This window comes from Motacilla alba, unplaced genomic scaffold, assembly GCF_015832195.1.
Source record: "Motacilla alba alba isolate MOTALB_02 unplaced genomic scaffold, Motacilla_alba_V1.0_pri HiC_scaffold_35, whole genome shotgun sequence".
NCBI lineage: Eukaryota > Metazoa > Chordata > Aves > Passeriformes > Motacillidae > Motacilla > Motacilla alba.
In genome coordinates, this window is record NW_024037447.1 from 1,448,576 (window position 1) to 1,465,191 (window position 16,616).

The 16,616-nt window shown below is 67.3% G+C and overlaps 2 protein-coding genes across 3 annotated transcripts; one reads left to right on the plus strand and one right to left on the minus strand.

The window, feature by feature from the left end:
* The first annotated feature begins 2,594 nt into the window (after positions 1 to 2,594).
* Positions 2,595 to 7,808, plus strand: TAF6L (TATA-box binding protein associated factor 6 like). Of its 2 annotated transcripts, none has more exons than XM_038126544.1 (10): positions 2,595 to 2,799; positions 3,570 to 3,656; positions 4,053 to 4,203; positions 4,586 to 4,636; positions 5,051 to 5,145; positions 5,235 to 5,309; positions 6,048 to 6,268; positions 6,349 to 6,481; positions 6,781 to 6,855; positions 6,949 to 7,808. In XM_038126544.1, exons 1-10 carry the CDS (start codon positions 2,617 to 2,619, stop codon positions 7,678 to 7,680), a joined length of 1,803 nt encoding a protein of 600 aa, XP_037982472.1. In that variant the 5' UTR covers positions 2,595 to 2,616; the 3' UTR covers positions 7,681 to 7,808. The 2 variants fall into 2 exon arrangements, with proteins under 2 accessions (XP_037982472.1, XP_037982471.1); XM_038126543.1 differs by having other exon boundaries at positions 2,605 to 2,799; positions 6,727 to 6,855; positions 6,949 to 7,804.
* A 537-nt stretch (positions 7,809 to 8,345) lies between these two features.
* Positions 8,346 to 16,599, minus strand: TUT1 (terminal uridylyl transferase 1, U6 snRNA-specific). Its single transcript, XM_038126623.1, has 11 exons — positions 16,254 to 16,599; positions 14,493 to 14,683; positions 13,828 to 14,028; positions 13,478 to 13,592; positions 13,103 to 13,192; positions 12,235 to 12,469; positions 11,064 to 11,163; positions 10,908 to 10,917; positions 10,471 to 10,593; positions 10,296 to 10,388; positions 8,346 to 9,812 (listed from the first exon to the last, which is right to left on the minus strand). Exons 1-11 carry the CDS (start codon positions 16,462 to 16,464, stop codon positions 8,353 to 8,355), a joined length of 2,829 nt encoding a protein of 942 aa, XP_037982551.1. The 5' UTR covers positions 16,465 to 16,599; the 3' UTR covers positions 8,346 to 8,352.
* Positions 16,600 to 16,616: the final 17 nt, after the last annotated feature.

Genomic DNA, 16,616 nt, shown 5'->3' on the forward strand with positions numbered 1-16,616 from the left:
CATTTTCGGGATGTTTTTGAGGTACTCACAGGATATTTCCCAGATATTTCTGGGGTATTTTTGGGATACTTATGGAATTTTTTGGGGAGCGGGGTTTTGGGGTATTTTTGGCGTAATTTCAGGGTATTTTTGGGGCTGGTTTTGGGGTGGTTTTGGGGTATTTTTGGGGTGTTTTTGGGGCAGTTTTTGGGGCGGTTTTGGGGGTAATTTCAGGGTGGTTTTGGGGTTTTTCTGGGGAGGTTTTTGGATATTATTGGGGTGTTTTTGGGGTGGTTTTTGGGGTAATTTCAGGGTGGTTTTGGGGCATTTTTGGGGTGGTTTTAAGGTGGTTTTGGGGGTGTTTTTGGGGTAATTTCAGGGTGGTTTTGGGGTTCCTCTCACGTTCTTGGCCCGGAACAGGGGCTCCTGGGGCCGCTGCAGGTCCCACACCTTGAGCGCGTTCTCCTTGCCCCCCGTCCCCACCAGGTGCGGCCGCGTCGGGTCCTGGCGCATGCGGCACAGCCCCGGCCCCGCCTGCAGCTCCTGCAGGGGCTGGGGGCACAGGGGTCACCCCGAAATCCCCCAAAACCACCCCGAACCCCGCTCAAAACCCCTATTAAAAAAACCCAAAAGATCTGCCCAAAATCCCCTAAAAATCCCCCCAAAATCCCCAATTCCGGCCCAACCCCGGCCCCGCCTGCAGCTCCTACAGGGGCTGGGATTGGGGCACCCCAAAATCCCCCCCAAAAAACCCCAGACCCTGCTCAAAACCCCCATTAAAAAAAACCCCAAAAATCTGCCCAAAATCCCCCCCCAAAAAAACCCCAACCCCCCCCCCAGACCCTGCTCAAAACCCCCCCAAAAAAAAACCCCCAAACATCTGCCCCAAACCCCCCAGGACCCCAAACCCGCCCCAAGCCCTGCTCAAACCCCCCCCAAAACCCCCAAAATCTCCAGGAAAACCCCAAAAATCCCCAATTTTGGCACATCTGGCCCCACCCGCTGATCCCCAAATTGGGGAGGGGTCTCGGGGTGACCCCAAACCCCCCCAAAGCCCCCCAAACCCCCCCTCACCTCCTCGGCCTCGTGCTGCCCCCAGACCCGAACCAGCCCCGACTCCACCGCGGTGACCACCGAGCTGGGGGGGCAGGGGGGTCAGGGGGGGCTTGGGGACCCCCCCGAGAGCCCCCAAACCCCTCAGGAAGCCCCCCAGACCCCCCCCGGATCCTCCGGGACCCCCCCAGACCTCCGGAACCCCGAGACCCCTCCCAGGAGCCCCCCCAGAACCCCCCAAAATCCCTGGAACCCCCCAGACCCCTCCCCACAGACCCTGCAGGGACCTCCTGGAAGCCCCCAGACCCCTCAAAACCCCCCAAGACCCTCCTGAGACCCCTGAAACCCCCCTGGGACCTCCCCAGGAGCCCTCAAACCCCCCCCAGGACCCCCAGACCCCTCCCGAAAGACCCTTCAGAGACCCCAGGACCCCTTAAGACCCCCCAATATCCCCTCTAGGACCCCTCCCAAGGCCCCCAGACCCCCCAGGACCCCCCAAAAGCCCCCAGGACCCCCCAGCCCCCCTCTAGGACCCCCCCCAGCGCCCCCGGGACCCCCCCGTTACCCGCCGAGCAGGCCGAGGCCGCAGAAGGCGCCGTCCCCCCCCCGGGCAGCGCCGCCCCCCGGTGAACTCCCCCCTCTCGGTGCTGAAGAGGCTCAGGGAGCGATCCAGGGACCCCACCAGCACCTGGGGGACACGGGGGGGGGGGTCAGGACACCCCAAGGACCCTCCCCAGGGCCCCCCCGGGACCCCCGACTCACCTGGCTCTGGGCGGGGTCCCCCCAGGTGAGCGCCGAGACCCCCCGGGCGCGGCTCAGCCCCTCCCCCCCCGCGTGGTTCCAGGCCTGGCGGCGCTGCAGGTTCACCCCTGGGGGGGGAGACTCAGGAGAGCCCCCCGGGACCCCCCAACACCGACAGGGCCCCCCCAAACCGACAGGACCCTCTCCGGGACCCCCCAAAACAGACAGGACCCCCCCAAAACCACCACGACCCATCCGAGACCCCCCAAAACCACCAGAAACCCCCTCAGGACTCCCTCTAAAGCCGCCCGAAGCCTCCCCGGAACCCCCAAAATTCCTCCCCTGCCCCCCCCCCGGGACCCACCCCGTCCCAAAACCGCCAGGACCCGCCCCCCCAAGACTTCCAGGACCACCCCGAGCGTCCCAAGGTCCCCGCGGGACCTCCCGCGACCCCCAAAGTCCCCCCCAAACCCCCGGGGCCTTCCCAGACACCCCCGGGACCCCCCAAAAGCCCCTCCCGGTCCCCCGGAACTCCCTCGGAACCCCCCCGGATCCCCCCGAGGGCTCTCCCCGACCCCCCCGGGCCCTTCGGGACCCCCTCGGGACCCCTCCCCACCTTTGAGGGCTCCGGTCTCGGCCCCCACCCAAACGTGGCACAACCGCGTGGGCGCCGCCATCTTGGGAGCCCTCCCGACCCTTCCGGCGCGGGAGCCGCGAGCGCGGCGGGAACGTTCCGGATAGGAAAGTTCCGGGGAGCTCCCGCCACCCCCCACGCGGATGCTCATTAGCATAACCCCGCCCCTCGCGCGGGCTCCCGGCACTCTTTGCGCTGCGCTCATTTGCATGCCCCCGCCCCCCGTGGGCGTGGCCGGCCCCGCCATGGCGGAGCGGGAGGAGCGCCGGTTCGTGGAGCTGCCCCGGGACTCGGTGCGGCTCATGGCCGAGAGCGCCGGCGTCGAGCTCAGCGACGAGGTGGCGGCGCTGCTGGCCGAGGACGTGTGCTACCGGCTGCGGGAGGCCACGCAGGTACCGGGGGCACCGGGGCTACCGGGGGGGACCGGGGTTACCGGGGAGACTCGCGGGCACTCCCGGCCCCGCTCCCGCTGCTGCTCCCGCTGCCGCCCAGCGGTTCCGGTGCCGTCCCGGGAGCGGTTCCCCGGTGCTGTAGCCAGCGCCGGTCTCGGTGTCGCTCTTGGTGACGCTCCCGTTCCCTTTTCCCTGATCCCATCCCTGTTCCTGATCCCGGTGCTGATCCCGGTCCCATTCCCATTTTCCGCATTCCCGATCCCATTTCCCCGTTCCTGGTGCTGATCCAATTTCCGTTCCCGTTCCCATCCCCGTTCCCATTCCTTTCCCCCATTCCTGTCCCCGTTCCCATTTCTCTGTCCCTGTTTTCCCGTTCCCCCATTCCCATTCCCTCGTTCCCATTTCCGCGTTCCCATTCCCATTTCCATTCCCCCATTCCCGTTCCTGTTTTTCCCATTCCCATTCCCCCGTTCCCATTCCCGTTCCCGTTCCCCCATTTCCCCATCTCCGTTCCCATTGTTCCCGTTCCCCCATTCCCGTTCCCCTGTCCCCATTCCCGTTGTCCCCGTTCCCATTCCCGTTGTCCCCGTTCCCATTCCCGTGCCCATTCTCATATCCATGTCCCCATTCCCATTCCCATTGTCCCCGTTCCCGTTCCCATATCCATGTCCCCGTTCCCCCCATTCCCCCTGTTCCCCCCACTGTCCCTGTTGTCCCCGCTGTCCCCGTTCCCGTGCCCATATCCGTGTCCCCGTTGTCCCCGTTCCCAGAACAGCTCGCAGTTCCTCAAGCACACGCGCCGGCGCCGCCTCACCGTGGAGGATTTCAACCGAGCGCTGCGCTGGAGCAACGTCGAGGTGGGGACAGCGGGGACACGGGGGGGACAGGAGACATTGGGGACAGCGGGGACATGGGGGGACACTGGGGACACCACAGACAGTGCGGGGACAGCAGGGACACGGGGGGACACTGGGGACACCACAGACAGTGGGGGGACAGCAGGGACGCTGGGGGGACCGGGAGGGCTGAGTCTGGGGACGTTGGTGGCACTGGGGCTGTGCCCAATCCCTGCAGTGTCCCCAAATCCCCAGGGGGTGTCCCTGAGTGTCCCCCAATATCCCTGATATCCCAAACGTCCCCTGGCTGTCCCCAGGCCGTGTGTGGCTGCGGCTCGCAGGGCTCTGTCCCCAATGTCCCCAGTGATGTCCCCAGTGATGTCCCCAGTGTCCCCTCACTGTCCCCGCTGTCCCCAGGCCGTGTGTGGCTGCGGCTCGCAGGACTCGCTCCCGTTCCGGCCGCTCCGGGACTCGGATTTGTTCTTCCCCGAGGACCGCGAGGTGAACCTGCTGGAGCTGGCGCTGGCCACCAACATCCCCAAGGGCTGCGCCGAGACCGCCGTCAGAGGTGGCACCCCGAAACCTCCCTGAGACCCTGAAATGTCCCTGGCACCCCGAAACGTCCCCTGCCCCAAAATGTCCCCTGCCCCAAAATCATCCTGGGAGCCCCAAGGGCTGCGCCGAGACCGCCGTCAGAGGTAGCACCCCAAAAATGTCCTGGGAACCCCAAATTATCCTTGGGAACCCCAAAATCACACCCGGGACCCCAAAACGTCCCCTGGGAATCTCAAAATCACCCCTGGGACCCCGGAACCCCAAAAATGTCCCCTGCAACCCTCAAATCTCCTCCTGGGACCCCCACATTTCTCCCCCTGGGACCCCCAAATTTCTCCCTGGGACCCCCCAGCCCTCCCAGGCGGGTTGGGGGTCTCAGCCCCCCTCTCCTGCAGTGCACGTGTCCTACCTGGATGGCAAAGGGAACCTGGAGCCGCAGGGAGCAGGTGAGGAACGACCCCCCCAGACCCCCCAAACCCCCTGGAGCCCCTCCCAGATCCCCCCGGGATCCCCTGGGACCCCCCAAAACCTTCCAAACCCCTTCAAAAACCCTCCAGGACCCCCGGAAATCCGCAAGACCTCTCCCCAGATCGCCCTCGCTCCTCATCCTATGACCCCCCAAAACCTCCAGGACCCCCCAGGACCCCCAAACTCACCCCAGATCCCCTGGAGACCCCCAAGATGCCCCCCAGAATCTCCAGAGCACCCCGAAATCCCCCAGACCCTTCCCCAGACCCCCTTTTCTCCTCATCCAAAGACCCCCCAGAGACCCCGGGACCCCCTGAAATCTCCTGGACCCCTCATCCCAAGCCCCCCCAGCCCCCCCCAGAGGGTTTTTATTTTCGGGGTGCCCCCGGCAGTGCCCAGCGCCGTCTCCTCGCTGAGCGATGACCTCCTCAAGTACTACCAGCACGTCACCCGCGCCGTGCTGGGCGACGACCCCCAGCTCATGAAGGTGGGTGGGGGGTCTGGGGACTCCCTGGGGGGCTGCTGCCCCGAGCCCCGAGCCCCCCGAGCCGGGCTGACCCCCCCGAGCCCCCCCAGGTGGCTCTGCAGGACCTCCAGAGCAACCCCAAGATCGCGGCGCTGCTGCCCTACTTCGTCTACGTGGTCAGCGGGGTGAGTTTGGGGGGTCCTGGGGGGGTTTGGGGTGAGTTTGGGGGGTCCTAGGGGGGGTCTGGGGTGAGTTTGGGGGTGCTGGGGGGGTTTGGTGTGAGTTTGGGGGGTCCTAGGGGGGGTCTGGGGTGAGTTTGGGGGGGTTCTGGGGGGGTTTGGGGTGAGTTTGGGAGTGCAGGGGGGGTTCTGGGGTGAGTTTGGGGGTCCTGGGGGGAGTTTGGAGTGAGTTTGGGGGTGCTGGGGGGGTTCTGGGGTGAGTTTGGGGTGAGTTTCTTGGGGTCATGGGGGTGTTTGGGGTGAGTTTTGAGGTATTGGAGGGGTTCGGGGGGGGGTTTGGTGAGTTTTGGCGTCTTGGGGGGCGTTTGGGGGGATCCTGGGGGGAGTCTGAGGCGAGTCTGGGGGACTCTGGGGGGAGTTTGGGGTGACTTTTGGAGGTCCTAAGAGAGTTCTGGGGGCCTGGGGTGAGTTTGTGAGCTCCTGGGGGGACTGTGATGTGAGTTCTTGAGGGCCTGGGGGTGTTCGGGGTGAGTTTTGGGGGCCCTGGGAGGGTCTGGGGTGATTTTGGGGGTGCTGGGAGGATCTGCAGTGGGTTTGGGGGGTCCTGGGGGAGGTTGGGGTTTGTTTTGGGGGTCCTGGGGGTCTCCAGAGGCTGCTGAAGGTTGCTGGGCTGGGCTGGGTTGGGCCGGGCTGTTCCGGGCCGTCCCTGGAGCCTCTCCGGGCTCTCCCTCCCGCCTGGCCCAGGTGAAATCCGTCAGCCACGACCTGGAGCAGCTGAGCCGGCTGCTGCACCTGGCGCGGAGCCTGCTGCAGAACCCCTTCCTGTGCCTGGGCTCCTACGTGGGCAGCCTGATGGGCTCGGTGCTCTACTGCGTGCTGGAGCCGCTGGCCGCCTCCATCAACCCCCTCAACGACCACTGGACGCTGCGCGACTACGCCGCCATGCTGCTGGGCCGCATCTTCTGGTGGGCTGGGGGCTCCCGGGAGGGGCTCCGGGGGCGTCCCGAGGGTCTCCCGGGGGCTCAGCGCCCGCCTGTGCCCGCAGGAGCCACGGGGAGCTGGTGAGGGGGCTCTACCAGCAGATCCTGCTCTCGCTCCAGAAGGTTCTGGCGGATCCCGTGCGGCCGCTCTGCTCCCACTACGGCGCCGTGGTGGGGCTGCACGCGCTGGGCTGGAAGGTTCGGGGGGGCTGCGGGGGGTTTGGGGGGGTTACGGGGTGTTCGGGGGGGTCTCGAGGGAGTCCTGAGGGGGTTTGGGGGGTCCTGAGAAGGTTTGAGGGGGCTGAGAGGTGTCCAGGGAGATCTGAAGGGGGTTTGGGGGGGGCTCCAGGGGGTTTAGGGGTTCCATGGGGGAATTTGGGGGTTCTCTGGGGGGGTTTTGGGGTTCAGGGGGGGGTTCCCAGACCGTGCCCCCCGTTTCCCAGGCAGTGGAGCGGGTGCTGTACCCCCACCTCCCCACGTACTGGCCCAACCTGCAGGCCGTGCTGGACGATTACTCCGTGTCCAACGCCCAGGTCAAGGCTGACGGCCACAAAGTCTACGGCGCCATCCTGGTGAGGCCGGGGGGGCTTTTTGGGGATTTGTGGGGGGGTCCCCCACCCCTTAACCCTCCCTTAGATCCCTCTGACCCGCCCCGTGTCCCCCAGGTGGCCGTGGAGCGGCTGCTGAAGGCCAAGGCTCAGCAAGCCCCGGGATTTGGGGGTCCCGAGGGGTCCCCCCGGCACAGCCCCCCCGGCCAGGACCCCCCCCCGGAGCTGGGCTTGGGCCGCCCGGTGTTACCGGGGGGCAGCGCCGCCGCTTCCTCCTCGTCCTCGTCCTCGTCCTCGTCGCCGCCGTCGCCGTCGCTGCGGGACATGTACCGCGAGCTCTACGACTTCTTCGGGGACAGCCTCGCCGCCCGCTTCGGCACCGGCGCCCCCGCCGAGCCGCCGAGCCCCCCGAGCGCGGCCGAGGGCGCCCGCAAGGAGCCCCCGGCCGAGGGAGCCGCCCGCAAAATGCCGCAGCTGACCAACGCCACGGTCAGCCCGAGGGACGAGGAGCCGCCCCCGCCGCGGCCCACGCCGCACCGAGCCCCGGGCCCGCCCGCCCGGGCCCCCCGCGGCACCCCCCGCACCCCCTCGGGGCACCGGCCCGGCGCTCGGGACGTGTTCCAGAAGTGCCGCTTCGCCCCGCGGGGCCCCCCCCGCTTCAGCTTCGTGATCGCGGGCCGCCAGACCGGGCGGCGCTGCCCCGGCAGGCGCTTCCAGACCAGCTTCCCGCCGCCCGCCGGCGCCGCGCTCGGCTCCCGCTACGCGCAGCGGCTGCCCATGATCGGCAGGACGGCGAGGGCCCCGCGGCGCTGGCCCCGCGCCGAGTACTCGCTGCTGCTGCTGCTCTGAGCCGCCGGAGCGACGGGACAGGGACAGGGAGCGGCCAATAAACGGGGCCCGGTGACAGCAAACGGGGGCCCGGTGACAGCACGGGGTGTGCGGTCCGTGCATGGCGTGGAGTGGCCAGTGGATGGTGTGGGGTCAGTGGTCAGTGTTGGGTGGTCAGTGCATGGCATGGGGTCAGTGCATGGCCCCAGTGGTCAGTGGATGGCGTGGGGTCAGTGGTCAGTGTTGGGTGGTCAGTGAGTGGCCGTAGTGGTCAGTGGATGGTGTGGGGTCAGTAAGTGGCCGTAGTGGTCAGTGGATGGTGTGGGGTCAGTGGTCAGTGTTGGGTGGTCAGTGGATGGCGTGGGGTCAGTGGTCAGTGTTGGGTGGTCAGTGGATGGCGTGGGGTCAGTGGTCAGTGTTGGGTGGTCAGTGTACGGCGTGGGGTCGGTGGTCAGTGTTGGGTGGTCAGTGCATGGCATGGGGTCAGTGCATGGCCCCAGTGGTCAGTGGATGGTGTGGGGTCAGTGGTCAGTGTTGGGTGGTCAGTGTTGGGTGGTCAGTGGATGGCGTGGGGTCAGTGCGTGGCCCCGGCGGTCACTCAGCGCCGCTCCCCGCACGATAAAATCCCATTTTTCCATTTCCTCCCCCGTTCCCTGTCCCGGTACCACTCCCGGCCAGGCTGCAGAACGGATTTTACTGGAAAAGCTCAGGATTTACAAAAGTCCCCCTTGCCCCCTGCCTCCCCCAGCCCAGGCGCTGCCGCACCATTTCGGGCAGAAAACTCCGCAAAAAGTGGAAAAACTCCTGGAAAAGCGGCGAGGGGGGGTCGGGCTGGAGCTGCAGCAGCATTTGGGGGTCCCGGCGCGACCCCCCCGGGCGGGCGCTGAGCTGGAAACGCAGCAGCGGCTCCGGGGGGGGCCCGGGAGGGGTCCCGGTGTCCCCTCGGACGATGGCCTCGGTCACGGCCCGCTCCAGCGCCAGGGTGGACCCCCCGAAATCCTGAGCCCCCCCGGGATCCTGAACCTCCCCTGAACCCCCCCCAAAATCCTGAACCCCCCCAGGAGCAGCGGGAGCCCCGAGATCCTGAACCCCCTCGGGATCCTGAGCCCCTCCGGGGTCCGGAGCCCCCCCAGGACCCTCAATCCCTTGAGCGCCCCGGTTCCCCTCGGTCTCCCCGGTCACCGGAGCAGCCCCGGAGCCCCCCCGGGGCCGGAGGCGGCGGCGGAGGCGGCGGCGGCCCCGCCACACCCGGTACCAGACGCAGCAGCTCCACCGGGAGGGACCCGCGGGGCCCCGGGGGCGCTTTGCGGGCGGGACCCCGGCCCCGTCCGGGACCCCCTCGGGGAGGCGACGCTTCGAGCCCGGCCCCGCTGTGCCCGCGTCCCCAGATTCCCCCCGGGACCCTCCTGTCCCCTCCTCCAGGTGACACTCGGCTCCCGGGAGCGGCTCCGAAGGATCTGGGAGCGGCTCCCCCTCATCCCCCGGTGCCCCAGATTCCCCCCGGGACCCTCCTGTCCCCCCCTCCAGGTGACATTCCGCTCCCGGGGGTGGCTCCGAAGGATCTGGGAGCGGCTCCCCCTCATCCCCCGCTGTCCCCGCGTCCCCGGATTCTCCCCGGGACTCTCCTGTCCCCCCCTCCAGGTGACATTCCGCTCCCGGGGGTGGCTCCCCCGGTGTCCCCGTGTCCCCAAAGCCCCGCTCGGGCTCGCAGCCGCAGCCCAGCACCTCCCTGAGCACGAAGCCCACGGCCGCGCACGCCTGGCGCTGCGGGACCCCGCCGCACCCCGCCGGGGGTCGCAGCGGGACCGGGATCAGGAATTTCTCCTCGGGATTCCCGGGATTCCCGGCCTGAAGCAGCCGCATGACGCCCCAGGGGCGGCCCCGGCGCGATCTCTGCAGGAACTCGGGGCCGCGGCACAGGCGGGCGGCGTCGCGACAGCAGCGCACGAATCGCGACACCGTGCGCGCCGTGACGTTGGCGGCCACGTTGTGGCTCAGCTCGAAGGGGTCCTGCAGGGTCAGGGGGCCCGGGCGGAGCCCCCCGAGGCTCTCGGGAGGGGGGCGAGGCAGAGCTCGGCCCTCCAGGGGGGACAGGAGGAGCCCCCCCAAATCCAGGGTCCCGAAATAGGAGAAGAATTCGGCCAGGAGGGAGGCTGGGGGGGAGGGAAGGGGGTGGTCAGGGAGATGTGGAGACAGCCCCGAAAATATCCGCGACACCCCCAAAATCAGGCAGAAATAACCCCGAAAATAACCTCAAAAATCAGCCAGAAACTGCCCTAAAACCACCCAGAACCAACCCCAAAACCACTCCCAAAAACACCCTCAAAATCACCCCAAAAATACCCTCAAAATTACCCAGAAACAACCCCAAAAACACCTCAAAAAATCACCCAGAAACAACCCCAGAAACCCCAAAAACCGCCCCAAAAACCCAGTGGGATTTGAGCCCCTCCCCAATTTAGGACCCCCCCAGTGGGTGTGCAGCCCCCCCCCATTTAGGGAGCCCCCCAGTGGGTGTGCAGCCCCCCCCGATTCGGGACCCCCCCCCAGTGGGTGTGCAGCCCCTCCCCAATTTCGGACCCCCCCAGTGGGTGTGCAGCCCCCCCCGATTCGGGCCCCCCCCGTTTGCCCCTCACCGGCGCTCTGGCTGTTCCCGCTGGGCTCCAGCGCCGCCGCGTCCCGGGGGAAGCTGCAATCCCACCCCCCAACCCGGGCACGGTCCTGGGGCCCTGTAAAGGACATGGGGGGGGTCAGGGACCCCCGAAATGGGGCGGGAGACCCCCGAAAAGGGGCGGGGGGGGGTCTGGGCACCTGCCAGGAGGCGGAGGCGCCGCACCGAGGGCAGCACGGGGGGGCTGCGGCTCTGCAGGAACAGCACCAGCAGCAGCGTCAGCGCGTAGTTGGTGAGGAGGGGGCCGCCCCCGGCCCGGTTCCCTGCGGGAATAAACGGGGGGGGGTCGTGCCGGGGGTCCCCAGTGAGCCGCGACCCCCCCTCAATGGGCCACGACCCCCCCTCGCTGCCTGGAGGAGTTTGGTGGTGGGGCGGGGGCTCTGAGTCGTGCCCCCCTCAGTGATATTCAGGGCTCCCTTCCCCTTTTTGGGGGGTCCCCACCCCTTTTGGGGGGTCTCAGTCCCTTTGTGGGAGTCTCCAGACCCTTTTGGGGGGGTCTCAGTTCCTTTGGGAGGGGTCCCAGCCCCTTTCTGAGGGTCCCAGCCCATTTTGGGGAGGGGTCCCGGCCCCCCCTCACCTGCCAGCCGCTGCCCCCTCCCCCAGAGCCACACAGGGCAAGAACGGGCTGCGGGGAGGGGGGGTCCCAGCCCATTTTTGGGGGTCCCCAGCCCCTTTTTGAGGGTCGCAGCCCATTTTGGGGAGGGGTCCCGGCCCCCTCTCACCTGCCAGGCGCTGCCCCCCCCGCCCAGAGGCGCAGGGCGTAGCCCAGGGGCCGCACCCGCGGGTCGGCGTCGGCGCAGAGGCGCAGGAAGCGCGTGTTGAACAGAGCCAGGCTGGAGGGGAAAACGGGAAAAAACGGGCAGGAAAAGGGGGAAAATGGGCAGGAAAAAACAGGGAAAATGGGCAGGGAAAGGGGGGGAAAAATGGGCAGGGAAAACGGGAAAAAATGGGCAGGAAAAGGGGGAAAATGGGCAGGAAAAAACAGGGAAAATGGGCAGGAAAAGGGGGAAATGGACAGGAAAAACGGGGGAAAATGGGCAGGAAAAACAGGGAGAAAGGGCAGGAAAAACGGGAAAAATGGGCAGGGAAAACGGGAAAAAATGGGCAGGGAAAGGGGGAAAATGAGGGGAAAAATGGAGGAGGAGGAAAAGGGGGGAAGAGAAAGAAGGGAGAGAAATGAGAAGGTGCCCCCCAGTTCCTTCCCCGTTACCCCCGGTCCTCTCCCAGTCCCTTCCCCGTGTTCCCAGTGCCCTCCCAGTTACCCCCAGCGTCCCTCGCTCCCCCCAGTCCCTCCCAACGCCCCCCTCGTGCCCCCATTCCCCCTCCCAGTCCCTCCCAGTCGCTCCCAGTCCCTCCCAACGCCCCCTTCATGCCCCCATCCCCACTCCCAGTTCCTCCCAGTCCTCTCCCAGTGCCCCCAGTCCCCTTCCAATCCCTCTCCCAGTCCCTCCCAGTGCTCCCCGTCGCTCCCAGTCCCTCCCAGTTCTCCCAGTCCCCTCCCAACGTCCCCCTTCATGCCCCCATCCCCACTCCCAGTTCCTCCCAGCCCTCTCCCAGTGCTCCCAGTCCCCTCAGTCCCCTTCCAATCCCTCTCCCAGACCCTCCCAGTGCTCCCAGTCCCCTCCCAACGTCCCCCCTCATGCCCCCATCCCCACTCCCAGTTGCTCCCAGCCCTCTCCCAGTCCCTCCCAGTGCTCCCAGTCGCTCCCAGTTCCTCCCAACGTCCCCCTTCATGCCCCCATCCCCACTCCCAGTTGCTCCCAGTCCCCTCCCAGAGCTCCCAGTCCCCTCAGTCCCCTCCCAATCCCTCTCCCAATCCCTCCCGCAGTCCCTCCCAGTGCTCCCAGTCCCTCCCAGCGCCCTCAGTCCCCTCCCAGTCCCTCCCAGTTGCTCCCAGTCCGTACCGGTTGTCCAGGCACACGTCCCCGGCCAGCCCGGACTGTTTGTGGCTGAATTTGACCACGGGGCGCCGAGCGCCGGGCACGGCGCGGACCCCCCGGACCCCCGGCACGCAGCGGCGCAGCACCGCCCCCACCAGCGCCAGCGCCTGCTCCGGGGGGGCCCCGCGCCCCAAGAGGGACCCCCCGCGCCCCAAGAGGGACCCCTCGGCCTCGGGGGACTCATCCCCCGACAGGGACCCCCCCTCAGAGCCACACGGGGACCCCGCGCGAGAGGCGGCCTCGGACCCCAAAAGGGGGTCTCGGTCGCCCGAAGGAGACCCCGAAAGGGACCCCCCGCACCCCAAAAGGGACCCCTCGGACCCCAAAAGGGACCCTTCGAGGGAGGGGTCTCGGTCACCCGAAAGGGACCCCAAAAGAGACCCCTCGGACCCCAAAAGGGATCCTTCGAGGGAGGGGTCTCTGTCACCCAAAGGAGACCCCAAAAGGGATCCCCTGCAAGGGGGGTCCTCCCTGTCCCCTAAAAAGGACCCTTCAGACCCCAAAAATGACCCTTTGAGGGGGGGGTCCTTGTCCCCCAAAAAGGACCCATTGGGAGGGGGGTCCCCATCCCCCAGCAGGGTCCCCGGGCTCTGGGGGTCCCCGTGTGGGGTGTCTGGGCTCTGGGGGTCCCCATTTGGGGTCTCTGGGGTCTGGGGGGCCCCATTTGGGGTTCTCAGGCTCTGGGGGTCCCCATTTGGGGTCTCTGGGGTGTGGGGGTCCCCATTTGGGGTTCTCAGGCTCTGGGCGTCCCCGTTTGGGGTCTCTGGGATTTGGGGGTCCCCGTGTGGGGTCTCTGGGCTCTGGGGGTCCCCGTTTGGGGTCTCTGGGCTCTGGGGGTCCCCCAGCTCCAGGTGCAGGTCCAGGTCGCAGCCGTGGACGTCGAAGCCGTTGACGGAGGAGCCGTAGGGGACAACGGAGCAGCCTGGGGGACACAGGTGGGGACAGGTGGGGACAGGTGAGGGGACAGGTGGGGACAGGTGTGGGACAGGTGTGGGAACAGGTATGGGGACAGGTGTGGGACAGGTAGGGACAGGTGTGGGACAGGTAGGACAGGTATGGGGCACACCTGGGGCATGTCACACACCTGGAACATGTCCCCCTCCTCTCCCACGCCTGTCCCACCCTCTGCCACCCCCGTGTCCCCGTGCCAGCTGTGCCAGCTGTGCCAGGCGTGCCCAGGTGTGCCAGCTGTGCCAGCTGTGCTCACCTGGGAAGAACTCGGTGAACACCTCTCGGATCAGGGCCACCAGCAGCTCCCGCAGGCGCCGCTCGGCCGCGCTCAGCTCCAGCGCCCGCACCAGCAGCTGCAGCTGCGCCCCCACCTGCGCACGGGAACCGGGCAGACCGGGGAAAGCAAACCGGGTTAACGGGGCAAACTGGGGAAACCGGGCACACCGGGCAAACCGGGAGCGCCCCCCCTCCTTACTGGGCAAACTGGGAGCCCCCTAAAACCCTGGGAGAGCTTTGGGACCCCCCCCAAAAACCCCTCAAGCCCCCCAGAAGCTCCCCGGGAGAGCTTCGGGACCCCCTCAAGCCCCCCCAAACCCCCGCACTCACGTCCGGGGCGCGGCCCAGCGCCTGCAGCAGCCCCGGGGGCGCCGGGGGGGTGCCGGGGGGCTGCCGGGGCGGCGCCCGGGGGAAGTCCCGGTGCTCCCGGGGCCGCACCCGCAGCCGCCGCCCGTCCAGGAGGTGCCGGGGCTCGTCCAGCGCCCGCTGCCGCCCCGCGGCGTCCCGCAGCTCCACGATGGCGAACGCGCCCTGCGGAGGGGAGGGAGGGGCTATCGCGATAGGCGCGATATCGCCTCACCGCGGGGGGCGACGGGGCTACCGCATTACCCCCCGCTCCTCCAGAGCAGCCCGTCACTATCGCGACAATCGCGACACTCCAGAGAGCCCCAAAACTCCCCTCGAGGTCCCGGGAGCGGGGAGGAGCCGCGGGGTCCCGATCCTCCTGCCGCTTGCTTCCCGCCTATCGCGACTATCGCGGGGTGCCGGCGTCCCCTCCCGCCCATTCCTCCTTCACTATCGCGACTATCGCGGGGTGCCGGCGTCCCCTCCCGCCCATTCCTCCTTCACTATCGCGACAATCGCGGGGCACTGGCGCCCCCTCCCGTCCATTCCTCCTTCACTATCGCGACTATCGCGGGGTGCCGGCGTCCCCTCCCGCCCATTCCTCCCCGCCTATCGCGACAGTCGCGCCCTCCTGCAGGCCCCGCCCGCACCTTGTCCTTGTCCATCACGACTGTCGCGACAGCCCCGAAGGCGCGGAAGTGCCGCCGCAGCCGCTCGGGCGCGGTGCCGCGCGCGAAGCCGCTGACGAAGAGGCTGCGCTGCGCCTGCGCACTGCGCTCCGCCCGCTGCCGCCGCCGCCGCGCGTGCCGCCGGCCCGCCAGGTGCGCGCGCAGGCTGGGGCCTGCACCGGGACGAGAATAACGGGATTATACCGGGATAACAACGGGAATGGGAACGGGATAATAACGGGATTATACCGGGATAACAACGGGATTATACCGGGATAACAACGGGAATGGGAACGGGATAATAACGGGAGAACGGGAATGGGAACGGGAATGATAACGGGATAACGGGAATGGAACGGGATAACGGAGCCGCCCGTGCCGCCGGCCCGCCAGGTGCGCGCGCAGGCTGGGGCCTGCACCGGGATAACAACGGCAATTATACCGGGATAACGGGAATGGGAACGGGATAACGGGAATGGGATAACGGGATAACGGGAATGAGAACGGGATAATGGGAATGGGAATGGGATAACGGGATAACGGGAATGGGAACAGGAGAACAGGAATGAGAACGGGAATGATAATGGGATAACAGAGCCGTGCGTGCCGCCGGCCCGCCAGGTGCGCGCACAGGCTGGGGCCTGAACCGGCACAAGAACGGGAATTATACCGGGAGAACGGGAATGGGAACAGGATAACGGGAATGGGAACGGGATAACGGGATAGCGGAGCCGCCCGTGCTGCCTCCCGGCCAGGTGCGTGCGCAGGCTGGGGCCTAAGCCAGGACAAGAACGGGAATTATACCGGGACAAGAACGGGAGAACGGGACAAGAATGGGACAAGAACAGGATAACGGGAATGGGAACGGGATAACGGGATAGATAACGGGATAACGGGAATGGGAATGGGACAATAATGGGATAACGGGAATGGGAACAGGAATGAGAATGGGATAACGGGAGTGATAATGGGAACAGTAACGGGATAACGGAGCCGCCCATGCCACTTCCCGGCCAGGTGCACGCGCAGGCTGGGGCCTGAACCGGGACGAGAATGGGAATGATAACGGGACAATAACGGGATAACGGGAATGGGAACGGGATAACGGGAATGAGAACAGGATATGGGAACTGCACCAGGACAAGAACGGGAATGAGAACGCGAATGGGAACGGGAATGGGAACGGGATAACGGAGCCACCCGTGCCACCGGCCCGCCAGGTGCGCGCGCAGGCTGGGGCCTGCAACAGGATAACGGGAATGATAACGGGACAACAGGAATGGTAACGGGACAACGGGAATGGTAACGGGATAACGGGAATTGGGGACAACGGGAACACCGGGGATAACGGGGATAGGGCACTGCGGGACAGCGGGAATAACAGGAACAGCGGGATCAGTGGGAATTGGGGGCACCGGGAATCAACGGGAACGGAATGGGAATGGGGAACACCGGGACCAACGGGAACAACAGAATCGGGGACTGCGGGAACACCGGGAATGGCAACGGGAACTGGGGACACCGGGACCGGGAGGGACTCACGGGAACGGGAACTGGGGCCACGGAGATCCCCGGTGGCGGTAATTGGGGTAACAGAGACTCCCCGGTCCCGGTTGAAACGGAGTTTGGGAGCCCTCCCTGGTGGGGCTAACGGGGTCCCGGAGCCCCCAGCCCCGGTAACCGGCACCTCAGAGCCCTCCGGTGCCGGTAACCCCCGCACCCTCAGCCCCCGGGACCACTCACGGTTGGCCGTGGTGATCTGGCACAGGCGGCAGCGGAAGCCACCCCGGTGCAGCGGCTCCACGTCGGGATCGTTTGCCGGGTCCGTTACCGGCTCAGGTACCGGCTCCGGGCCCGTTCCCGGATCGTGGCCGGGGCCCGTGTCGGGATCGGGGCCCGTGTCGGGATCGGGGCCCGGGTCGGGATCGGGGCCCGGGCCCGGCTCCGGTTCCATGGCGAGCCCCGGTTCCCGCGCCCGTCCCTCAGCCACTTCCGCCGGAAGTGTCCGTTCCCCTCCCTCGCCCCCAGGCGCGGTCCGTCCCTCACGGTTTCCCCGCGGAAACGCGCCCCAACACAACCGTTCCGCCCGGTACCCCCCCGGTATCC